This window comes from Centruroides sculpturatus, unplaced genomic scaffold (assembly GCF_000671375.1).
Source record: "Centruroides sculpturatus isolate CEXI.00-Female unplaced genomic scaffold, Cexi_2.0 scaffold99, whole genome shotgun sequence".
In the NCBI taxonomy this organism is placed as follows: domain Eukaryota; kingdom Metazoa; phylum Arthropoda; class Arachnida; order Scorpiones; family Buthidae; genus Centruroides; species Centruroides sculpturatus.
Genome location: NW_019384321.1, coordinates 679,659 through 707,422, shown reverse-complemented (window position 1 = coordinate 707,422; position 27,764 = coordinate 679,659). Strand labels below are relative to the sequence as shown.

Here is a 27,764-nt window from a genome sequence, read left to right as displayed (position 1 = left end):
AATTTATTTATAATTATTAATATTAATAAGAGATGGCGCCTAACGCTTACCTCTAGTACCAAATTCGTTATGTAATTAATATAGTAATTAGCCATAAAACTAGCCCGATGGATTTACGGCGTACGTTTGGAGATTAGCTATTACATCGGGTTTAGCGATGATTGTAGATATATTACGCCTTGCCGGGGCTTGCGATGGCCGGTTGAGTGCCGTATAGGAGTAGGACGTGGGCACTGAATGTGTCCCCAGCCGGCATTGTAATAACCGTCGATGGTTACATAGTTATACGCTGGAAGGGGAGATTGTACTGGAGGTCCGGATAGCGTAACTGGCAACGCATCTGCACGGTAAGCAGGAGTTGTGGGGTTCGAGTCCCGCTCCGGGCCGATTTTTCTCCCAGCGGTTCTAAATTATTTAAATTAATTAATTTATTTATAATTATTAATATTAATAAGAGATGGCGCCTAACGCTTACCTCTAGTGCCAAATTAATTTCGTAATTTATTTAGTAATTAGCCTTAAAACTAGCCCGATGGATTTACAGCATATGTTTGGTGATTAATTAATTTGATATAACAATTTGTAACCAAATGTTATCTTTGAAGATTTACATTTGAAGATTACATTTTATTTTTAAGATACAAAAACCTTATACTATAATTTCTTCTCATATAGATTCCCACAAGTCAATTTGAAAGCAAGTGTGGTTATTTGATGATTTTAATCTTTAATTACAATCTCATCAAACAGCTATTATTCATCTAGTCATCAGATTGTCTATAGAAAATATGAGAAATCCATTGAATGCTGCAGACATTCATTTGTCATTGATTTTTCCAAAAAGGAGCATGTGATGCCTTTAGTTTTCTCCTGTTTATTTTCAGTGGATCAATCAATGCTTTAATTGATGTTATCAGTACAAACTCATACTTGAATACCTACTGTATCTATAAAGCTGATAAGTTTCTAATAATTTTCCCTGTTTATATATAACTTTAAGAAATTATTTAGAAAATTCTGTTTAGAAGCTGAGAGATCAAATATTGAACTCATGTCTATGCATATCTTCAGTATTAGAATATATTTGTGTTGAATTTTTTTAATTTTAGTATTTACTTTTATTATAGATTTGTAGCCTGTGAAACAATTTTTTTAAAACATGTTTTAAAAATTCTAGAATTGAAAATCTTTGGCTTCTGAATGAAGATCTTTTGTATAAACCTAAATTGGCCCATAAACAAGGCTGTAAACATTTGCATTTCAGACAAAATGTTTTAATGTTGGAAAAATGTGGAAGGTTGTCATCAATTCAAATAATTGAAGCTTCTTACTCTAGAACAGGGGTCAGCAGGAGCAGCTCACAAGCTGCATGTGGCTCTTTGCATAGACGTTTGCGGCTCTTCGGACAAACTCCAAATTCATCATATCTCAAGCAGCCTTATAACTTATGAGTTTATGAGATAGAGCTGCCAAACAAACTTTGACTTGTACGACATACTCTCTACCACTCTTTAGCCCGTCCGCACATGCAGTATCCATACGAGTCAAAGTTTGTTTGGCAGCTCTATCTCATAAACTCATAAGTTATAAGGCTGCTTGAGATATGGTGAATTTAGAGTTTATGTCCAAAGAGCCGCANTTGGATTGCAGCGAATTTGCCAACTTTTATAAAAAAATCTTCCTACAGAATCGGAGATTTCAAGTTAGGACAAACACAACTTTATTTAGGCTTTAAACACAAGAAGAAGGTGTTCCTCCAGGTTTTATTTTAGAAAATAAATTGGCAGTTGGCTATGCTGTTAATTTTGATTAGGATCAGAGTATGACTCTGTTTCTAATCAAAATTAACAGCATAGCCAACTGCCTTCATCCCAGTGTGAAACACTCTCTTTATGTGGATGACTCAGTTTTCCTGCCAGTCAAGTAACATGAATTTTATTGAGAGACAACTGCAAACTTCTCTAAATAACGTATAAGATTGGTTCAAGACCAATGGTTTTAATTTTAATACAGAGAAGACCTCGTGCATCCACTTTTGTCAAAGGCGTGTAGTTTGCACCTGGATCCTGAAATTCACCTAAATCAGGGGTCGGCAGGATCGGCTCATTGCATAGACGTTTGTGGCTCTTCGGACATAAACGCAAATTTCACCTCATCTAAAGCAGCATTATAACTTATGAGTTTATGAGCCTCCAAACAAACTTTGACTCAGACGCCATACCACTCTTTAGCCTGTCCGCACATGACTACACTCGCATTGATCGATATGATTTGCATGTTAGTGGTAGCATTTGAAGCATATCTGAATTTGAATTTTGAATTTGAATTTTATATTTGAAGCATATTTAAAGCATATAACCGATTGAATGTGTGTCTGTCTGTCCATGTAACGTTATGCCAAAAATGGCCACTAGAGGCGCCCTGTTGTGTGTCGTATTTCGCACATTTAAATTAACAATATAAATTATTATTTACATTAACAGTAAAAATTACTTTTATTCATTTATTATTATTATTATACATATGTAATATACACATGTATAGGACCTATACATATGTATATTACATATATGCGGCTCTGGTACTTTTGTTATGACAATTTGGCTCTTCTCACTTGACAAACTGCTGATCCCTGCTCTAGAACATAATTTAAAAAGTTTGTTCTTTTTAGTTTCAAGGCTGGTTGTTCTATTTTACATAAGCTGTTCTTAACTGAAAATGGCTCAAAACAAGCTAAAAACTTTTTAAAATAAAAATTAAGTTTGGTAAACTTAAACAGTATGGTCAATATTTGTTCTATTTTGATTTAGTTCTGACAAGATTATTATGATACATATCATGGAACCACTTCTGCATACAAGACTAGTTCATGATGTCTAGTTGTGTACTGTGTTAGGTCAGTATTGTACAGGTTTAATGGTATACTATCTTTTGTCTTCAAGAATTAAAGCTTTGCATATTTGTGATGATTCCCATATTTTGTATAGAAACTTAAGTGTCTGTATTTCTTTGTAGTGAAAATTTGTTATATCTGTGAAGCCTTTGTCTTCCCTCTTTACAAACAGGAGTCAACTTTGCTGTAGACAACATAAGACAGTGTTATGTTTTGTTATTCATGTTTTCCTTTGTAATTGTTCTATAAATGAATATGTGAGTATGAAACAAGTACTGTACAACTAAAAAAAAAAAACAAAAATGTGTGTTTTGCATTCAGCTGTATTGACAATATTCAGTTTAATCTGTTATTATATTCTTTAGTTAGTCTCTTTTCATGTCCTGTATATGTATGTTCTGAAAGTTTGAAATCTTGGAAATCTGTAAACTTTATCCTCATTCATGGATTCAATGACATCTTTTTCTAGTACAAAATTATCTTTCTTCAGTACACTTTTTCCCATGTGAAGTGTTCTACATTTCTCTAGGTCAAACTTCATTTGAATGTCAATGGAATAAATATGTAACTTCTATAGTATACATTGTTTCTCTAGAAATGTAATAAGTCCCAAATTTATATTTTCTAAAAATTGGGAAAATATATATTTTTGAACTTTTCTACCAGTTTTTAGAAAATATAGAAAACTTATTACAATGTTAGTAAAAAAGATTAAAAAGAATAAGTGTTATTATTATATTATTTTCTTAAAACAAATTTATGAAGAGCATGACAGTCTTGCACCAAAGTTACAAATAATAATCATTTCCTGGTTTTGAGAAGTTACTTTCTTTGCTTTTGCTGAAAACAATGAAAACAAACTTCAATATCGAAAGTTCTTTTCACATCTCTATTGAAGTTATTAAAACAAAGTTTAAATTTGTTGCCATTAAAAGGCTTGGGAAAAGAAATGGAGTACTGAAGATAATTTTTCCATGGAAAACATTCAAAATACTTCAAAAGATATTTAATCCTGAATTCTTTCCTGTGAATGTTTTTAATTCCTACAGCACAACAGCAGCAGCAGATTCATGAGCATCTGATAAATGAACAAAAACTTGTTCGATGAAGATTTTTTGACAAAAACATTTCTAGTCCTTTGGTTTTGAAGTCTGGAGAATGCAGCAGCCAAAACAGAAAATGAAGTGTACATATACTGTATATATCAATCATTTCTAATTGATTGTTTCAAAGTATAATTTTTTTGCTAAAGTGTTATAACCTGCATCTTCATTAAGGTTGCATAAAACTTGCTTTATAGCTTCATAGTTTTGTAAAAAGTATAAAGCTATGATTTTCTTCCAAAATTTTCTAAATTACAGTAGAGCGTCGTTTATCCGAAAGCTGGTTATCCAAAACGTCTGTTATCCAAAAGCATTCCAGTCGGCAAATTTAAATTTTCACCAGTGCTGTGGCACTGCAGTCTTTGGCTATGTGTTGGGCTACTCAAATATTTTACGTTTTTGATACGAAATTGACTTCTGAAGTATAATTTTTTATTCTTTTTATATTTTTCAATATATTTATTTTGTTTGTACAAAATAAAAAAATAATTTTTAACGATACAATAGTCTTCGTTAGGCTTAACATCGACGAAAATTCAATGCGAAGCGACACGCAACGGAGAGAAATTTCAACATGGGATAAATTTTAATATATTTTTTTCATACATGATTCGTTATCCGAACCATCCCAGTCCCCAATTGATTCGGATAAATGACACTCTACTGTATTTAATAAATATTAATTTAATTATAATTATTAAATTTAATAAGATATGGTGCTAATGCCTACTTCTAGTGCCAACTTGCTCAGGATGTAATAATTATTAATGGTAATGTAATCCAGTAATCATTTGGCTTTAATATAATCATGAAGTTTTGAGATGTTTATATATGTATTGTTGTACATCTAATTTGTGCTTGTACTAAAGGCAATGCATTCATTTGCTATTTTTTTCTTCCAATTCTCTATTTTGTTTTTGAATTGGATACATTTCATTACTCTATATTGTATCTCTGTCCAAAGTCTTCCTATCTAAATTATCAAAATTTAACAAACAAAGGAAATTACTATTTTGAATAAAATTAGGTTTTTCAAATGCTTGTTTTCATTCTCAATAATTAAAAGTTTATAAAAAATAAGATTCCATTTAATAATTATTTCCTTAATTTATGATGCAAAAGTTACTTGAAAGTATTTATATATATCACAAAATAACTTAAAAATCATTGTATCTACATAAATCTTTTTAAGTCATCATGTCTACTTTTTAGAAATAGTCTACTCTAATGTTCTTATTTAAATGTAAGAGAATGTGATGTATGAGATCATGAGCTTTAAGTGGCTATCATACCTTCTTGACGTTCAAATCCAAAATCAAATACTAATCTCAGATGGCCTAAAATTAATTTTAATTTAATAACTGAATAAATAAAATTTAAAAAATTATNATTCTCAATAATTAAAAGTTTATAAAAAATAAGATTCCATTTAATAATTATTTCCTTAATTTATGATGCAAAAGTTACTTGAAAGTATTTATATATATCACAAAATAACTTAAAAATCATTGTATCTACATAAATCTTTTTAAGTCATCATGTCTACTTTTTAGAAATATTTTATATTTTGATAGAATAGAAAAGATCAATTTCAGCAATTCATCTTTCTCTGAAATTTATAAAAAATAAAACTTAATTTACAAACAATGATAATACTATATTGTCATTTTAAAATTTTCTCATATATAAACAAAAAACAATGTGAATTAAAATTTTTTTGAAATAAGAAAACATGAACAGATAAAAAATATTCTTACAATCTCCACTGCATTCTAAAGGTCCCAGCATGTAACGTCCTTTTTTGTCATCAGTAGTTAAACCTGTATCACCAAATCGTAACTGACGAACTGGTAAATATTCTTTCTGAATAATTTCCCCTTCGTCAATATGCCACTCATTTTTTTCTGCATCACAGTTGCACCACTTATTTCTATTTACACAAGTCCCATATAATCCACAACTGCATTTTCGAGTTCCTGGTAGAGATCCTCCCCAATAATCCATTTTCTGATTATTTCGACTTACCCACCAAGAAAAAGGCAAAAATGGATCTTTCTCTGAAACTAAAAAAAGAAATAAACTTAAGAAACTATTTAAAACATTACTAAAACAGTAACCACAAATATATATTTAAAAAAGATTATTAACTAACTCCATAAATTATATAAATATCATAACTATTTTGTTTTCGAAACCATGTTTTGCGAATATATTGGACTTTGAACTCACATTTGAGTTATAAATAAACACTTGACTTGATTTCCATCATTCAACTAAAATGATGGAAATAAAGCCAAGTGTTTATTTATAACTCAAATGTGAGTTCGAAGTCCATCATAACTATTATTTTTTTTAAATTTTTGGCATTATCATTAGAGAGAGTTTTTGAATTGTTCTGCATAATTTTACAGCTATATAGTTTATAATAAAAAGTCATCTCTGTAAAGGAAGACTATTCCTAGTGATTGTATGTCACTGATGTGAAGATGAATTCAGTTTATTTATACTTTTAACATGTAATAACAAATTATGTTTTTCTCCTTACTGGAGTCATAAAATATACAAAGTTTCCACTTATAGGACTAAATATTTTTAGACCTAAATTTCCAACTTTTGAGTCAAAGCAACTGTACTCTGTTCAAATAGAATACAACTGATTTGACTCTTAAGATGGATGAATAGGTTCAAAAGCATTTAGTCCTATAAGTGGAAACAATGTATATTTTATGACTCTGGTAAGCAGCAAAGTTGGGTGAAAAAGCAAAAAAATTTTCTTCTTCTTTAAAACAAAAATTATATACTTGTATTACTTCAATTGTATTAAAGTTTTATCTTTATGATGCTGTTTGTTTTTGTATTAACACTAGAAATGTTGTTTTTCAAATAAAATGTATAGTTTTTCTGTTCAGACTAGACATAACCTAATTCAATAATATTTATAAATATAGCTTCTCATAAATTTATTTCATTACTTTATTACCTGGAGTATTAAATAAATTTGAATTTAAACATTCATAACCTAGATGTTGTTTACAAATATAGGAACGATTCACTAGCTCCACAATTTGATCCATTTCAGCATTATATATGATATCTTGAATAAAACTTCCTGGTTTCGGGAAACCTTTAACTTCAGTACGATATTCATGCTTGTGATGTAAAATTGTCAAGGCAGGCTCTTCAACTGAAAATATACCGCATTTCAAAAAAGTTATGTTACTAATTCAAAACCTTAATATGTAAATTAACACAGTAGACTTTTTTTTATAGTGACTCTTGATTTAACAACTCACAACAACAAAAAAAACCAAGAAAGAAAGTTTCAGCCATTCCCCATAAGTGCAATGCTGTTTTACCATTGTTATACTGATCCAGTCTAATCTTGTTAAAACAATCATTCAAACACTGAACCAACTATTATGGAGGTAAAAACAAACTGACTCCTAATGCAAAAATATTATCCATAATATTAAACAAATTTGATTTGCTTACACATCAAATAAAAATTATAATTTTGATTTTCTTAAAAATCAAAATAATTTTTTATTTTCTATCATATTTATAATTGTTGAAATTGAGAATCCTGTTTCCTGTAACAAGATTCAAACATTTATCACAATAAAATGTCAGAAAAATAAATATTAGCATTTCACTGTTATTGTTGTTAACTAATTTTCATTTTTATTATTTAAATTAAACATTACATAATTTTTTTAACCTATGATGTTAATAATCTTTTTCTGCACTGGTGAATTTTAAGATGTCTCCTTTTTATTTATTTTTTGATGCTTGCATAGTAAAGAATCTCTTTTAGAATTCCCAAAGATAAGCTATTTCTTTAGTTCGAAAAAACTTGAACCAACCAAGTTCATTAGAACTGAAGAAGTGTAAAGTAAAAGTTTCATATATTAAGACTCTCTCTATTAAAATAGTTTTTCTCCTTTTATTTTTTAAACTGTGTAATTATGTATATTTTAACTATTAACTTTAAATCAGTAAAAAGAAGACTTCATTAGATAATAAAAAATATTTGTTTAAGTCAAAACCTTATACTACTTATTTAAAAACTTTTTCTTACAAGGAAATTCACATGTGACCTTAAATGGTTCTAATGGTCCACTTCCGTCTACATCTATACTTATGTCTATTCTTCCTGAATCTTTATTAGCAAGTTTGTATGCTTCACAGGAAAGAGGATGTTTAGCTAAAAAGAAATCATTTCAGATCAATCAGTAATTTCTATTATATATAAAATAATCCTTAACCAAAAATAATATAATCTATCATAATATTAACATATGTACATAAAACAGAAAAGTGTCAAATTTGACCCTCCAAGATTTTTGCAAATCTACACGTTTGGAGACCTCCCAAACCCCCAAAAAATGTCAATTATTAAAGGGGAAAAATTTGTGTGTATTGACGTATAATTTGTTTAATTTCTTTATTCTCTGTTCTGAGATATTAAACAATAAATATCTCAGAATGGGTAAAGTTTAAGAAATTAAATTTGGCACTGTAGCTTGTGTATAAAGGAGCATTAATGCTATTAAATTTTGGTTCTTAATTAAAGGTTGACAGGGTGAAGACATAGAAGGGATCATGTGTCATATCTCCAGTGTGATCAAACTTAATGAATATTTTACTCATTATTAGCATTCACAATTTTTAAAAAAATATGAAACTCATCTCTACCCCCAAAATTAAGCTTTTTGTCATTTTATTATAGTACAGTAAAACCCATTAAGATATTCTTGCCAAAGATGTTAGAATGTCCATGGGGGCATGATTTAGTTCAACCACTTTGAAGCTTAATAACTCCTGTGTTAAACCATCCAACTCCAATTTAAAATCCACAGAAGTTATTAGGCTTCAAACATGGTGAACAAAATTGTACCCCCCAACCAGTCTAACATCCATACATACAGGAAAAAAAAAACTGAATCTTTTGCATATGTTCACATTTCAAGGTGTCCTGAGTCTAAAACTGTAAAAATTTGGGAGGGGTCATTTTTTTACCATTTGCTGCACTCTTCCTGTTGTATATAACAGCTGCGAAAGTAAGAATTATCGAATACATATTTATATATTGACTGTGTCATTACTTAGAGGAGTCTTTTAGCTTTGGAATATTAGGGTCAGTCAAATGAAAATGAGACAGATGGGAAAAAAGTAAGTAAACTGTTTATTATTTCAAAAGTAATCGCCATAATTGTTAATACATTTATCCCACTATGAAATAAGATGGTCAATGCCTTCATAGAAAAATGTTTGTGGTTTCCTACGGAGCCATGATTGTACCCAGGCGTGCACCTTTTCGTCCAAAACAAATTGACGGCCACGAATGTCTTTCTTCGGGGCTCCGAAACTATGGAAATTGCATGGGGAGAAATTGGGACTGTATGGAGGATGTGTAAGGTCTTACCAGAGAAACTTCTGCAGCGTAGTCTTGGTAACATCTGGGCAGGCATTATCCTGCAAAAGAATGATGCTGTCTGTCAACATTCCTGGGCATTTGGATTCGATGGCATGCTTCAATTTTTGCAAAGTTTCCATGTGGCGCTGCGTTCCAGAAAGTCAACGAGCAGCGGGCCTCCATAGGATGCACACACGACTTGCAGACCTCACTTCAAGCATGTCGAACAGACAAATGGCACAACAGTGAACGTTCATGCTGTTCCTTCCTGATTCACAATTGCTGTACTTCTATACACACACCTACCTGCATTACCAAGTTCCGTGCCACACTTGTTATATAGTCTGTCTCGTTTTCATTTGACTGCCCCTAATATAAAAATTTCTACGTTTTATCTTTATTAGAACACTATTTATTGAATATTTTATTCTGAGGTCACGTGATAACATTGGAATTTCCAGGTCTATTTTGGTAACAAGTCTGCTCCTGGTCGGAGTTGGAGTCAGATGGCAAGACAAAGTCAGAGTTGGAGTCGGTAGATTTTTACATGACTCCACAGCCCTGCATATTACTATGCACATGGTTGTACACTATTGCTTCTCCAACTCAACAAATTTCCTTGATTGCCTTGTTTTTCCTTACTTTTTGACAATTTTTAACAAATTCCCTGACTTTCCAAACACTAACAAAAATCCCTGACTTTTCAGGTGCATAGGAACCCTGACATGATTTCAATACTTTCCCTTGTTATGTATACATACCAGCCAGGAAATAAAAGGAACTGTACTAAATTTCTCACATTGTCATGTACTTCTGAAATATGAATACAGTAGAGCAGCGATTCCCAACCTGTGGTACGCGTACCCCTAGGGGTACGCGATAGGTTGTTTAGGGGTACAGAAAAAAGTTAGTTATTATGGCAGAAAAAATAATATATTATGCATCACAAACTAATAGTATTAAAAAATTATTAGATAAAAAATGTTCCTTGCAACAATCACAACTTTATTATACATTTTTTCTTTTAGGTTTTTTTTCTTTAATTTAAAGTCACAATATGTAAAATTAACAATACGGTTACTCACTAAATTTCTTAAATGAGGGGTACAATCTAGAGATATGACATGTCACGGGGTACAATCTAGAGATATGACATGTCACGGGGTACAATCTAGAGATATGACATGTCACGGGGTACGCTAATGAAAAAAGGTTGGGAACCACTGCAGTAGAGCATCAATTATCTGAAATAATTTGGGACTGGGATTGTTCGGATAATCGATTGTATGAAAAAATATATTAACCTATTCCATGTTGAAATACATTCAAATCCTGGTTCATTTTTAGTACCCTCTCATGGTCGTGCCAGTGCTGCCAGCTAAAACACGCACACCAACAGAACTAATATTAGAGTAGCCCAAGACATAGCCAAATATTGCAGTGCCACAGCACTAGCAGAAATTTAAATTTGTCCACTGGAACAGTTTCGGTTGATTGATATTCGGATAATCGATGCCCTACTGTACCTACACAAATAACGCATAACCAGAACAGTTTCTCTGTAGCTATCTTTAAGCTTACTCAGGGTAACATTAGGCACTGCTATTAACTGAGTAGAACACATCAACCAATAGTAATACAGTCAATTTGCCTTAAAACAAACACTAATAAAGTGAAATCTCACACTGAAGTGAAATTTGCTGTTACCCAGGCAAAATGCTATTGTCACAACATTAATTTTATGTGATAAAACAAACAAAAATTTTTACCAAAATTCATTAAATTGAATTGTAAATTACCCTAAGAAATAATGCAATTTCTTGAAGTAATGACTGTAAATTTAAATTCATAATTTAAAGTGATTATTATCCATATCAAAAAGTGTAAAAAGAAAAGTGGTACTGTAATAAATGTTCTATTTTGAATAGAATAATTTTCTCCTAGTAAGCAAAGATGGGTTTGACCTCCAACTGTAGAGCAATTCAAATATCTGGTTTTAGCAGATCATTCTACTGTGCTCAGAAAATATGGGTTAAAGTTTAAAGATGATCATCCCTTTAAATAGATGCAGTCCCATGCAAACACATGCCAGTTGCATATAGGAGGGGTGCATATAGTGATGCTAAATTTGGCTCCTCTCACTCTTGGTGCCAAAAATATTTTCTACTTTTGCAAACAAACTTCAACAAAAAAAAGGTCATCGGTTTCTTTTAACTTCGGGTCTTGTTTAATCACTCTGATATACTGCTCAAACAAATGAGGAGGAGACAATATTCACTTAAACAGTGAATATTGTCTCCTCCTTTGTTTGATTTAAAATAAGTGTAATCTAGTCTCAGTTTAATGTATATTTAAAATTAAATTATTAAACATTTAATAGCAACCGAATTGAAACTGTACCTATGTGACAAACTTCTCCAACATATCCATCTGGACAAACACAGAAAAAATCTTGAGAATTTTGTTTACATATACCACCATGTTCGCATGGATTAGGATTACATCTGTAAAAATTATTTAAAATAAAAATTTATTTATTTGAGGTGGCTATTGTAATACATAAACAAACTTTGTAAATAAATTTCATAAATTATATGTTATAGGACTTTTAACAACAAAAATTTTTTTCCAATACCTACCTCCACTATGCTTATAAGTTTATAAACAATCCAACATTACAGATAGTGTTTGAGCAATAACAGCCATCCATCACACCAAGCCCAACAGTTCCCAGTCATAATTTTCACAGATAGTTTATCCATCCTGAGTGCATTACACCAAGAGTGACAAGATTTGGAGAACTATGATCTCCCCATCATAGTCCTTCAAATTTTGTCACTCTTGGCAAAGATCATTACTGCCAAACAGCTTACCTGAACCCCAGCAATGGTGGGTTGACATCAATGGGAGAGGACAAACAGAAGGCCACTGGATCCATCATAGGATCAATCCTCCACAGTGTAACTCTACTCAAAATATTAAACCCAAGATTGGAAAACTGACTAACTACAGCCTGACAATACTATGAGTTGCCTGGGATAAGATACATAGAAAGTGTTAACTGCTGGTTATCCGTTCAAAGCATCAACCATCACATGAAGCACACTATCAGCTGAGCAAACAAGAATGGCACCTCTAAGTGCATTCTTACATTCACAGAAACAAACAAGCTCACCTGTGTATACTGCAATCAGCCCAAAACTGTTAAACATTACCTGTTACAGAGCTCACACTACACCATCCATGCCAAAGGCTTCTCAGCACACTGAACCTGACCACCAGCATGATATAACATCAGTCCCTCAATATCAGTCCAATCACAAGCATATCATGGTAATAGAAACCTATATCCAGTCCACTCATTGACCTCATTAAAACATCCCCAGATATGTAGCTCAGAAGAAAAGAAAAAAGCCATAACCGCTATAGGGAAAAGAAGAAGATATAGTAAGCTTCACTTCTGTTGGTTAGTGTGCAGCTGCTGAATTGTGAGTTACCAGTGCTGATTAAATGTTTTTCTTCTGCTAGATTATTTTCTGTAATCAGGTTAATTGTTTGAGATTTTGAATAAGCTGCACACCCTAAATGTAGAAATTCCCAAAATCAATAAAATACTTTTTTACTGGAACCACACAAATAAAAATCAACACTTTTAAACAATCCAGCAAATCGTTTTTTAATATCTTAAAAACGCTTTCGAACGCTTTAAGCGATCATCATCAGTTATCTTTGTGAATCGAACGAAGAATCGAAATTACATAAAACGAAAATTTCAAAAAGCGGTTACATAAATATACATTAACATTTACCAAGCTTAAATAATTGTAAGAATTATACAAGTTAAAACAAAATAAAGAAATAAAATACATTATATACATCCAATAAAAATTATCTTAAATAATCTTCCCGCTTACATAAACTACGTCACTCATCGTAGAAGGATTTCCATGCCGACGACAATCCGTCAGCATCCCTATGATTAATACAGTTTGTGTGCATTTGCGCCTTGTGAATTTCTAGTTTTTCCAGATGTTTCACGGCCTGCCTGGATTCTGTAGCTTTAATGATCGATGCCCGATCCCAAAAGACTTCGATATTCTGCTGCTTGGCAAAGGCCACAAGCACCGTAGAGTCTATGTTTTTATTCACTGAGTGCTTATGTTCAGCAATTCTTTTCTTTCAGTTTCTTATGGTTGCTCCTATGTACACGAGATTGGTGTTAAATCTACGGTCTTTTAATGGTATAGAGTATACTCCTGCCATCGCGTTGCATTCGTAATTGCCTTTATCGTTCCTTAAGAACCTGTATACGATGGGATTACATTTGTAAACTATCTGTACATTCTTATCTCTGGTAACTTTCTTAACCATTCCTTTTAGGAATGGTATGTAATTGAGTATGATTCTTTCTTTATGTTGATTCCCTCCCTGAGAGGGGTGGCGCTTCCGACAATTCGCAATGAGAGCATCTATTCTTTCTCTACGGTACCCTTGCTGCATTGCTATGTTTCTTATATACTCTAATTCTTTGTAAGTGTCGCAGACGCTTGTGCAATGTGTGTGTGCCCTCCTTATCCTTACGAATGCAACGCGATGGCAGGAGTATACTCTATACCATTAAAAGACCGTAGATTCCAATCTCGTGTACATAGGAGCAACCATAAGAAACTGAAAGAAAAGAATTGCTGAACATAAGCACTCAGTGAATAAAAACATAGACTCTACGGTGCTTGTGGCCTTTGCCAAGCAGCAGAATATCGAAGTCTTTTGGGATCGGGCGTCGATCATTAAAGCTACAGAATCCAGGCAGGCCATGAAACATCTGGAAAAACTAGAAATTCACAAGGCGCAAATGCACACAAACTGTATTAGTCATAGGGATGCTGACGGATTGTCGTCGGCATGGAAATCCTTCTACGATGAGTGACGTAGTTTATGTAAGCGGGAAGATTATTTAAGATAATTTTTATTGGATGTATATAATGTATTTTATTTCTTTATTTTGTTTTAACTTGTATAATTCTTACAATTATTTAAGCTTGGTAAATGTTAACGTATATTTATGTAACCGCTTTTTGAAATTTTCGTTTTACGTAATTTCGATTCTTCGTTCGATTCACAAAGATAACTGATGATGATCGCTTAAAGCGTTCGAAAGCATTTTTAAGATATTAAAAAACGATTTGCTGGATTGTTTAAAGGTGTTGATTTTTATTCCCAAAATCATTATTAGAAAACATTTCAGTTGTAATCATCTTAAAACAAAATTTTTTACATATAAAATATGAGAGAAGCAATGACAAATTGCAGAGACAGTGTCTGCTATAAAATTATGGACAACTTCTCAAATAAAGAAATAAAGATGCTGAATTTGAACTGTTAAATAAAGTAAAGTAGAGTCCTGAAAATTTGACTTAATGTGGACCGACAAGGTGATGAGTTATTGAAGATGACAAGTTTTACAGCAAAGTGACAATGCCAGACTAAATAGTAAAATTTTAATAAAGGTATTTTATGTTCCAATTTGTATATGTATTAACTATGTACCAATACTGACTATTATTATTTTCAGTTAAATTTTAATTTAAAAGAATAATGGCTATTCAGTGCCTAGTTTTGAGTTAGTAACATTTGCATCATGGCATTTTGCAGTGCCACCTTTGAAAAAGGGATAAAAATTTTTTGTTATTATACGGAATTGATGCTATTATCAAGTGTTTCCAGAGAATATAACTTAACACTAGGATCAAATAATTTATCATTAAAATTAGATTACTTTTTTTGACTGACATGAGTTTTACAGATTGACAAGTTATCAAGAGTTGAGTTTCCAGGACTCTACTGTAAATTATTTTTTTGTGTACAAATATATTAATTTAACAAAGTATTTATCAAAAAATATCCACAATTTATTAAAATAGTTACATCATTTTAAACATTTCTTTATTGAAAAGAAATCAAAATCATCTGCTTTAAAATTAATGAAAGAATTATTATACTTGCCTATCAACCATATTACAAGCATCAAAAATAATTTTATCAGGAGAATCAGTGTCTGCAAATAAGCGATTTACTTGTATTCGAGTTCCAAACATTGAAATAAGTCTCATGCATCCAATAAATCCTTCATTGCTAGTTTTATATCCTAAAAATAGCATTCATTACAAAAATCATTAAAATAAGATATTAAAAAATTTTCATCATCAAATACATACCACCAAAATAGTTATATGCTCCCGTCATCAATGAGAATTTTCTAGTAGTAATACTTGGCTTTCCATCAACATGCAATTCAATTTTATTTGTATTTAATAAAATCTTTATGGAATGCCATTTTCCATCATTTAATATTTCTACAAAATAAAAATATATGATAAAATTTTATTCAATTAATAACTTATGTAAGAATGAAAATTAAGTAGTTATTTTATTTGAATTGATTAATTAAATAATAATATAAAATTTTATTATTTTTGAATATTTTAATATAAATCAGACTGATTCCATGGTTTTCATAATAATTTTTAATTATGGAGTAAGAATATCTCTCTTCAGAAAGAACAAAAACACAACTTTAATTCAAAGTTTATTTGTGTGTATCATTTTTAAAGCCAATGATTGTTTACATTTCATATAAAATAACCTGTTTCCAGATATATATTTTAAAAAAATTATTTTACTGTTTTATTATTTTTTCAAAACTGTTCTAAAAATTTGTAAACACACACTATTATTTTATTTATTTTAAATTTTACATTATCTCTCCCTCTCCATTAAATGTGGTTAAAGGGTCCTAAGAATTTGTTTCCAGATTTAAACTAAATATTACATAACAAATACAAAATTACAACAGGAATTTTAACAATCTTATCTTAGTCAAATGCAATTATATACAACAATATCTCCCTACACTAATTGAAGAAAGTTAAACAATTGTCAATATTAATTTACTATTATTATTATAATTGATAAACTTACCATCAAATGGCTCAATTGTTATAGCTTTGGGTGTGTCCTTTCCTTGAATCTCAATTTTAATTTTTCCTTTATCAAGGAATAACTACAAAAAAGTTTCATAATTAATAGTCAAAACATATTCTTTTTAACTTTTAAAATCCATTTAAATCAGTATTTCAATTATACCTACAAATATATTTTATGTTCACAAATAATGCAATTTTTATTTTATTATACAGTATGTATTTTATTTATGGTTTCATGTTTTAATTTATTAGGGCATTTAACTATGTTACTTTTATCTTAAATTATGTGTATTTGTTGTTTTAAGTTTATTGAAATGAATATTATTTGAGATCTGGAAATGGATTAATTCACTTTCATTATTTCTAATGGGAAAAATTGATTCAGACTATGAACAACTTCCTAGAACAAATTAAATTCAAAGTACAAGGCACCACTGCATTATTGTTTTATTTGTACATATATTTTTGTTGGGTCTTTACTTTTTATTTTGTTACATTAGGAGAGTTCTTTCTAATTTTTTTATGAACCTTACTTATGTTTATAAATAAATATATAAATAAAAAAGTAAATAAATTTATATAACATAATATTTGTTAAGCTTATTGTTTTATTCTTGTTTAAAATTATTTTGTTATTATGTTTTTTTTTATTGTTATTAGAGTTATATTTAAGATAGTTTTATTTATTACTTTGACATCATATGAAGTAAATTAATTAGTAAATAGATACTTACTTTTACAAATCCATCAGATGTAAAATCATTATAATATAATATTCCATCTTCATTAAAAGTTCTCATCTCAAAACTAGTATCCAGCTGTGGTTGCATGCTACCGAGAATTTTAATACTGGCAGAAGAGGTCCTGAAATTTACTGGATATGTTTTCGTGTACTAAATAAAAAAACATTTAAATTTATTCAAAAAATATTGAAATAATACTTACTTAGTATATAAGAAAAATTAAAAATCAAATAATAAATTTCATACAAGTATAAAAAAAATTCATGTCTACAGTCTTAAAATAATTTACTTACAGATCCTGAAATAAAAATCACATTTTAATTTTATGTATTTTAGGGCCAGTTGTATAAATTACCACTTATATTATTAAATAACTCTCTATAGAATAAATTTAACCCTGTCACTAATCTAAAAACTAAACTATACTCATTACATGAGTTAGATTAACAAAGTTAATGATAGGAACAAAACAGAATTGTTAATTGTTTTAATTAAGTTTTATTTTCACATTCAATACCTATAAAAAACAATAATATTACTTAAAACTCTGTATTGTGTGTGCTTGCACATAAAATTGAGAAATATCTAATGATTTTAAAACATTTTTAGCTTTAAAAACTAAATTGATATCTGTTTATCAAATACTTTATGTAAGACATTCCGCAGTTTGAAATTTTCAACAAAATATAACAAACATACATTAATATTGTTTATAAAATAAAAAATTATAATATTTATCTATCTTTCAATTTACTAAATAACTCATANCTGTGTGAGTTTTCAAAACTGTTCTAAAAATTTGTAAACACACACTATTATTTTATTTATTTTAAATTTTACATTATCTCTCCCTCTCCATTAAATGTGGTTAAAGGGTCCTAAGAATTTAAAGTTTCCAGATTTAAACTAAATATTACATAACAAATACAAAATTACAACAGGAATTTTAACAATCTTATCTTAGTCAAATGCAATTATATACAACAATATCTCCCTACACTAATTGAAGAAAGTTAAACAATTGTCAATATTAATTTACTATTATTATTATAATTGATAAACTTACCATCAAATGGCTCAATTGTTATAGCTTTGGGTGTGTCCTTTCCTTGAATCTCAATTTTAATTTTTCCTTTATCAAGGAATAACTACAAAAAAGTTTCATAATTAATAGTCAAAACATATTCTTTTTAACTTTTAAAATCCATTTAAATCAGTATTTCAATTATACCTACAAATATATTTTATGTTCACAAATAATGCAATTTTTATTTTATTATACAGTATGTATTTTATTTATGGTTTCATGTTTTAATTTATTAGGGCATTTAACTATGTTACTTTTATCTTAAATTATGTGTATTTGTTGTTTTAAGTTTATTGAAATGAATATTATTTGAGATCTGGAAATGGATTAATTCACTTTCATTATTTCTAATGGGAAAAATTGATTCAGACTATGAACAACTTCCTAGAACAAATTAAATTCAAAGTACAAGGCACCACTGCATTATTGTTTTATTTGTACATATATTTTTGTTGGGTCTTTACTTTTTATTTTGTTACATTAGGAGAGTTCTTTCTAATTTTTTTATGAACCTTACTTATGTTTATAAATAAATATATAAATAAAAAAGTAAATAAATTTATATAACATAATATTTGTTAAGCTTATTGTTTTATTCTTGTTTAAAATTATTTTGTTATTATGTTTTTTTTTATTGTTATTAGAGTTATATTTAAGATAGTTTTATTTATTACTTTGACATCATATGAAGTAAATTAATTAGTAAATAGATACTTACTTTTACAAATCCATCAGATGTAAAATCATTATAATATAATATTCCATCTTCATTAAAAGTTCTCATCTCAAAACTAGTATCCAGCTGTGGTTGCATGCTACCGAGAATTTTAATACTGGCAGAAGAGGTCCTGAAATTTACTGGATATGTTTTCGTGTACTAAATAAAAAAACATTTAAATTTATTCAAAAAATATTGAAATAATACTTACTTAGTATATAAGAAAAATTAAAAATCAAATAATAAATTTCATACAAGTATAAAAAAAATTCATGTCTACAGTCTTAAAATAATTTACTTACAGATCCTGAAATAAAAATCACATTTTAATTTTATGTATTTTAGGGCCAGTTGTATAAATTACCACTTATATTATTAAATAACTCTCTATAGAATAAATTTAACCCTGTCACTAATCTAAAAACTAAACTATACTCATTACATGAGTTAGATTAACAAAGTTAATGATAGGAACAAAACAGAATTGTTAATTGTTTTAATTAAGTTTTATTTTCACATTCAATACCTATAAAAAACAATAATATTACTTAAAACTCTGTATTGTGTGTGCTTGCACATAAAATTGAGAAATATCTAATGATTTTAAAACATTTTTAGCTTTAAAAACTAAATTGATATCTGTTTATCAAATACTTTATGTAAGACATTCCGCAGTTTGAAATTTTCAACAAAATATAACAAACATACATTAATATTGTTTATAAAATAAAAAATTATAATATTTATCTATCTTTCAATTTACTAAATAACTCATACAAATTTAAAAAGTATCCAAAATTTCAAGAGTTTTCTTCAATATTCAAATTTAGTATATATTTTTTAAATCATTTTCAGCACAAAAAATTTGTGCAAATTATTATTTTTTAAATAGATATTCATATGGATTAGCTATTATGCAGATATTTTTTGAAATTTTGAGTAATTTTACTGAAATATTATTAAATACTTCGCATGACTTGCATCCATATATTTTAGTGAAATGCCAAAAATGTATTATAAAATTATCAAAAATTAAAACAAAAAATTTACCCAACAGGAGTAAGTAATTCCATACTGCTGATAGGTAAGACCTCTGTCATGTGGTAATTCTTCAAACACATTAGTATCATTAATAAAAAAGTTTTCCATACATCCAGTAAAATTTTTCTTAACTACCAAACCCTCTTGATTAAAATTGGATAAGCCACCAATAAAAATCTGAAAGTCAGAAATAAGTAACATTTTAAAAATATTAAAATTAAAAATTATTATAATTTTGTTTTAAAATTTATTAAAGAAAATTTATGATTAAATAAAAACTAATACTAACCTAAATTTTTAATTAATTTATAAATTTTATAATTACATAAAAGTACATTTGACTATAAGAGATATGTAATGAGTTGTGTAACTGTCCATTCTGCATTTTCTTATCAATACTAGCAAAACAAATTATTCAATGAAAATTAATTTGACTTTAGACATTAAACATCAACAACTTCATAAATACTGTATTAGCCAATCATTATCTGTTGTTCTCGATACATTCCATAATTGAATATATTTCTTTGAGAAACTGAAACATTAGATATGAATATGTCAAAAAATATTTTGAATTTATTATTTTCTACCAAACGCTTCCAATGTTGATATAGTTTACTATTAAATGTCTTCAAATAACTTTCAAAATATAGAAAACTCAATCAGTATTGCTCAAAACATCAGCATCGCAATCATATATTCTCTTCAGTTCATTTTGATCATGTATTTTGAAATGAATATATCTTAACAATTAAAAGCGTTGCGTTTATTCCATTCAAAGTAGTATTTTTCAAAATTATGTAATTTCAATTATAATGCTGTAATCTGAGATTACAGAGACTAGTTCTTAAGTTATAGGCACTGATCTGTGCGGATATTTTGTTCAATAACACGAATGCATTTTACACTAATGTTCCATATATTTTCAATATGTAATAAAAGTAAGACTAGTGTTTCTTCCATAAATATTAAAGGGTATGTCAGTTCCATTGTAATGTGAAACAAATTAAACTCAATACAAAATTACTTATATCTTATTTTATTTAATTTATATTTTAAACTTTAATTTTTATAAGCAGTTCTGGTGTTCCCATTAAATTCCTTTTCAAATGACCACAGAGAAATTATAATCCCAAAGTTAATGGTCATATGATCTACTTATTATAAGAAACAATGTTGCTTACATTGCATCTTTCTTTATTGTTTCTCATATATCCATTGATATTCTTATAATGTTGTGTCCCACTAGCTAATAGCTTTTTACAGTCTAAATAAAATATACCTTCAATCATTCTAGTTTAGTTATGGATAGAAATTATATATCTAATTCAGTAATTCTGAACCACCACCAACAGGAATCTATGAAATATAACTTTAGTGGCTTATGTTATCCAGCAGAAAGTGTAAATTAAATTGGGAGGATGATAGGATTGTAAAACTAGCCAAAGACTAACTTGCTTAGGCACTGGGAGATATTTAGAGATATATAGATATATATACGACCTTGAATATATATAGAGCCAGCAGAGATTCCAACTGTATTAATTACTGCAATGCAGACTTGCTACTTATGGTGTGGAGGTCTCTTTATGAACTCTAATGTGGCCAGGATCATTGTTATGTGCTTCATAATTTATTAATTTAGTATTCTTTAAATTAGTTATTATTTATATAATTTTGTTATTTATTGTTAATTACATTTACTTTTAATTTCTGTTGTATTTAAAATTTATATTTGTTCTATCTTTTACTTTTATATTTATTCTATTTTGTATTTTGAATGTGCTTTTCATTCAAAAATATTCTATATTTGAATGTTTAACTAATGAATACCTATAAACTTAGGTAAAAATGTTTTCGTTTATTGAAATTGTCACAGGAGAATGTTTTAAGGTGTGAAATTTATTACTCATGATCATTCAAATTCCAACTGAACATTCCAAATTCAAATTCTATTTCACCAAGTAATTTCTTGTACAGTTATTTTGTACTTAAATTGAAAACATTTGCTCAAAATATTATTTTTCTTTATTAAATGTGTAATATTAATATTAGAAAATTAGTACATTTCATATTAATAGTTATATTAAATGTAAAATGTATTTATGTAAATTTAAATACATTAATTAAATGAAGTGTAACCTGAAAAGTCTTTATATTATGTCACAGTGTTTATGAAATTTAAAAAATTAGTTAATGGTTAAAATAATTATTTTTAAATTAATATGTTATTTAAGCTTTGGAAAAAATTAAAAATTTGTGTTTATATGCTATATTTTTTATTTAATATTCTTCTTACAAAAATTAGAAATATAAAATAATAACTTTTTTAAACTAAATATTAAAAGTTTTATGCATTACCTCTCTATTTAAATCTAAATGTGAGAAATCTCCTCTTATCTTATCTTTAACAACCAAACGATCCACAGTAAATGAAATTTCTCTTTTATCTCGAATAATTGATACATCATGCCATAAGTAATCATCTAAAAGACTTCCCACAGACATGCTTGTTGGAATTCCTCCACCTAATTTAAATATTTTGATATTAATTGTATTTTGTTAAACATTACTGTGATTACTTTTATATTTTTTAATTTCCTTTTAATTTGTTTTAAAAATCATAATATATAGTATACAATTAAATAGTTATATAAATATTAAAATACAAAATCAAAATTTAAGAGAGACTTATAAAGCAAAATAGAGTAAAAAACAAAATTTTATGAAAATAAAGATCTATTTGTTCTCTGTTCATATTTCAAAACAAGAGAAGTGAGCATACACTCTTAGTATCCCAGTTTAAAAGTATGACACCAATTAGCTAAACTCAAAAACATTCAATGAATGCTTTTGCAGGCTACATGGTGGATAGGTTGTAATACATTTTATTTTAGCAATAATTAAGTTGCCATGTTGTATTAAATTTAATAATTAGAATAAATGAATTATCGTGACAGAAAATGAATAACAAAGTGGGACTTCTGATAAAAATGTTTAAAATATTCATTTTTAAGCATTAACTCAAAAAATTTCGTATTTTATTTTAAAATATTTAGATATATATCATCGTGTTGCATGCCTTTTATCAACTCTAATAATAAAAACGTTAGAAACAAAAAAACCGAAACATCGGTTTTTTTGTTTCTAATGTTATTAGAGACATAGATAGCATAGCTGTTTATTGCCAATAGGTTTAGCATATTATAAAACATGCATAGTGGCATAGTGTGAACTTGCTTTATTAAATCAAATTACTGTTTAAAAAACATTAGGCAAAAATCTATTTTATTAAGGTCACCAAAAATTAAAAAATTATTTAATAATAATTTAAATTATATATGAATGTTATTTAATTAATAAAAAATAGATTTATATACTGCAGAGTTTATAAAAATTAAAATTAATTGATAATGACATCATCTTTAGTTTTGATTCTGTTAGTAAAATGGCATAAAATTTTGCTGTAGTATTTTGTTTTGTTTATAAACATGGTAAAACAATTTTAGTTTTTTAAACATATATAATTATTCTAATCAACAAGATTCACTTTACAGCAATAAAAAAAAAAGGCAAAAGTTTAAATTAATTAAATTAAATTAAAACTAACTAGCATTATAATTAGCAAGACAAGTTTTAAGTATCAAGACAACAGACTTTAGAATCATCATTGATAATGAACGGTTAAAGTTCATTTCTGAATGAAGACTATAGATATATTATAATTGTAAATTTACTGATCATTGTGTTATTTATAATTTGAATAGTACACTGTAAATTTATTAACACATTTATAACTGCATCAGTTATCAAAATAATGAAGACATTATTTGCCATAAAAATTTCCTTAAATATTTTTAGTAGTAGGAAGTATTACAAGGTGGCAACATTAATTCTCCTCAACCAATAATAGTATACAATGTAGAAATCCATTCTATTTTGTAGATGAGGTTTTCTATTATGAAATAATCTAATTTAATGTGTTCTTTCCCCAATAATAAAAAACTTCTGCTGTCATGGCAATTGACTAATCAGGTAAGGCTACAGCATATCTTCAAAAATATATTCAAATTACAAACACACTTCTGATAAAATTCTATTTGGAATTCTCTTGTGTCAAATTGTTCAAGCAAGAAATTCTTATTTCTTGTCCTTAGTACCGATTTATTATTGTTGATTTTTCTTTATAAATGTTAATTATTTTAGCTTATTCTATTTCTTTCCTGCGTAACATCCACAGCCTATAAACAAAGTGTTTACATCCTGTCACTTTGCTGTGACAATATGTTTATGAATGAAAAGTTAGTAGCATAACTGAAACAATTGTTTTTTTTTTTTAAATTCCATCAAATATATAGTGAATTTTAAAAACAGAAATAAATACAGACATTTAAACAGCAGAATTTAAATGACAGCACATTACAAGAGCTGAATCAAATGACTGGGTTGTCCCCAAAACTGATAGGTATACTATTCAAGGCATGGGAAAAATATTACATAAAAAATTTTTTTAGTTCGAAATAGGAATCAGATGGGGACTAGTGTCCAGTTCAAATTAAGAAGAAATTTGAATTATAAGAGTTCAAATTAACAAGAGTCTACTGGATTTATAGAAAAATAATTGTTAAGTATTTCAAAAATTATTTCTTGAAATTTTAAATTATTCTCTCAAAATCAATTGAATTGCACTTGATCATTTCATTCTGGTTTAAGATATAAAACTACAGTTGACCCCCCTATAACACTGTTGATTTTTCCGTTTTATATGAATTCCATGTTGTACGAGTCACTTAGATTTTACAAATATGTGAGCCGTTCACAGCCCGGCACATGTATTTGTAAAATCTAAGTGACTCATACAACATGGAATTCATATAAAATGGAAAAATCAACAGTGTTATGGGGGGGTCGACTGTATATGCCAAAATTAGTTTTTGTCAAGAATGAAAAACTCAAGACCAATAAAATTAAAGACTAAAAAAATCTAAAAATAAACCCATTCATGAATCACAGAAATTATATATATCAGCAATTTTGATTTCAAAATTATAAAATTAAATAAGCTATTCTATCAAATTGAATTAGCTACTTACCTAAATCAATATTTAACAACAGCTGATTATCAATCAATTGTAAAGCAAGAATATCTCCTTGAGTTCCTCTGCTATATAAAATCACTCCTCCCATGTGATTGGTACGAAATCTGAATTGAATTTTGTCTTTTTGTGACATTACTGGATATCTCTTAAGATCCTTAACGATATAACTATTTCCATCAAAATTAACAGTGTGGGACACTAGTAAAAAAATGTATTTATTAAAAATTTGCAAAATATTGCATAAGTTCAATAAGTTAACTAAATAATAAATGTTAATACCATAAAGACATCCATATAATTCTATTCTCATAGAAATACGATCTCGCCACCTGGTAGGATTTATACGAATCCATCGTGCAATAATTGGGGTATCAAAATAATTTGTATGAACACTATCACCATCAGTGTTTCCTTTAAAAAGCTAAAATAAATATTCAATACATTAAAATCTTAACAAGGTCAGCATATTTTTTTCATAATACAACAAAAACTAAAATTTCATTACTAATAGAATTTTAAATACAGAAATTGATCTATTGTTTGATTAAATTTTTGACAAAAATAAATAATTTTCAATAAGTTAGCATGTATTTACTCAGTGTAACTTTTTGAAAATATCATACTTCAGCTTTCTATTAACCAACATTTTCTTTTTAATAAATTGTTTATACAATTTATATAACAAAATATACTCTTTATATTGTTTATTTATATAGTTTAAAATACTTAAAATTTATAAAATCATTCGCATAAACATGTATACCAACCAAATAGGAAATAATCACATTTATCCATGATACAAATTCACTTTTCATAAAAAGTACTTTCACTTTTGAAATGTGTATATACTAACAGAATATTAAAATTTAATGGTTAAATATCTACAATAAAATGACATCAATTTATACAATGACAATAAATAAAATGTCACTTTCTTTAGATAATTAGTCTTTTAATTACAAATCTTAGAAATTTTATATTTTAGGTGTCACAAGACTGCTAAAATACAAAGAATGTTTTTGTACTTAAAGTATACTTTATACATAATTTCTATTTAAAATAGTCATTTTTGAATTTAATTTGTTCTGTTTGACTGCCTGAAGACACTTTTGATAAATGAATCTTATAACTATTCATCTGTTAACAATTTTATACTACGAGTTACAACTCAAAAACTAACATTTTACAGACCATCTTCAATATTTAAATTTTTGTTATATTTAATAGTAATATTCATAACTAATTGATCAAGTTTTTCATTGATTTATGTACAGTCAAATCTAATAAAAAATTCAATGTAATTACTGTAACTTCTCCAAACAGCATGCACCAGAATATTGCAAAACTTCCTCAGAACGTGCAATTCTGTAGAAGTGCTACAATACTGCTATATAAATCATACCACTAAAATTTCCATGGAAAATAACTTACTGGTAGATAGTTTAGACAAATTTATCTTAGACTTTGTTTTTGTTTCTTTCATTTTAAATCTGTGAGGAATCTATTGTAAACAAATTTATAATTTAAGTGATACAAGATCAGAATATTTGAGATAAAATTATCTAGACTGACAGTATTGAAAATAATAAATGGTATCAAAAAACGACAAAATTTTCTGTTTCGTTTTTATTTTCTAATTATTAAATAATATTAATTTAATTAATTAAATAATCAACTTAAATTAATCCTGGGAACTTTCTGAAAAAAACAAAAACAAATCACTATTTGTTAAGTCATCATTGCAAATTTCACTTTTTTTTTTTTTTTTTGCAGGAAGTAGACATGCAAAGTCACAATTGTTACTTTGACCACATTTGAACTTTTCCCCCTTTTTAACACTGAAATAATATGTAGAAACATTTGCATCTCAAATATTCTAGTTTAAAGCAATTTTGGCTTTATGAAATTTGTTTCTGAAAATTACTTATTTTGAAAAACTTAATTATATAATTTCATTTACAATAATATACCTTTCTTCATGATATGCTAAATACGGTCCTTAGTTAAATGTTTTTGGAAAATGCCAAATTTGTGAAAATTTTTATGAATTTTTGCTTTGTTTGAGACCTCATACTTTCCTAAGGGTAAACACTTTCATTTTTTTTCTAATAAATTTTTGAATTCATGGAAATGCAACATTGCAATTTCAAATGAAAGAAAAGCAAAGCAGAAATGTTTTTATCAATTATCTTTATTTTTCAAAAATTAAAATAGCAATTTTATAAAAAAAATCAAATAAAAATGAGGAGAACTTAACTTCTTTTTTTGCCTTTAGTATTACCTTGGCAATGCTGCTATTGTGGTAACATGTGGTATGCAAATCATTACACAACAGAAGCTAGGAGGAGATGGAAGAGCAATTACAAGTAACGTCATTGTTTTCTTTATTGAAATTTTTTATTTCAAAAGAAAAGCTAATTTTGAAAATTCTCAAATGCTTTTTCATATTTTTAGGATTTAAATAACTCTGGAATGTAACACATTTGAATTACCATTCAGTTTATTAGGGAAGGCACATGTCTTCACTAAAACAAACAACTTTTACTTCCTACAAAACTTCATTGTAAAAAGGCATATAAAAAAATTAAAATGTAAACAAATGAGTAAAATGTTACAATTTTATGGAAAATTTTGTTTCTGAAAAATAAAAAAAGTGTCTAAATCTAGTTCCAGTCAAATCA

General features: G+C 27.9%; 1 protein-coding gene across 2 annotated transcripts in view; it reads right to left on the bottom strand.

Moving 5' to 3' along the window:
• The window catches only part of LOC111625716 (neurexin-4-like), a 103,057-nt gene that overhangs the window by 15,062 nt on the left and 60,231 nt on the right, over nt 1-27,764 (bottom strand). The window contains exons 1-12 of one of the 2 annotated variants that reach the window (XM_023368938.1): nt 25,363-25,523; nt 25,078-25,281; nt 22,346-22,512; nt 19,994-20,161; nt 18,944-19,102; nt 18,205-18,286; nt 15,628-15,765; nt 15,416-15,557; nt 11,813-11,916; nt 8,075-8,200; nt 6,977-7,180; nt 5,754-6,059 (exon numbers count right to left, since the gene is read on the bottom strand). In XM_023368938.1, coding sequence (XP_023224706.1) covers nt 5,754-6,059; nt 6,977-7,180; nt 8,075-8,200; nt 11,813-11,916; nt 15,416-15,557; nt 15,628-15,765; nt 18,205-18,286; nt 18,944-19,102; nt 19,994-20,161; nt 22,346-22,512; nt 25,078-25,281; nt 25,363-25,393 — 1,831 coding nt within the window. In that variant the 5' untranslated portion in view covers nt 25,394-25,523. Of the gene's footprint in view, nt 1-5,753; nt 6,060-6,976; nt 7,181-8,074; nt 8,201-11,812; nt 11,917-15,415; nt 15,558-15,627; nt 15,766-18,204; nt 18,287-18,943; nt 19,103-19,993; nt 20,162-22,345; nt 22,513-25,077; nt 25,282-25,362; nt 25,524-27,764 lie in introns of those variants that run through there. The other variant, XM_023368944.1, reaches the window with a different exon arrangement.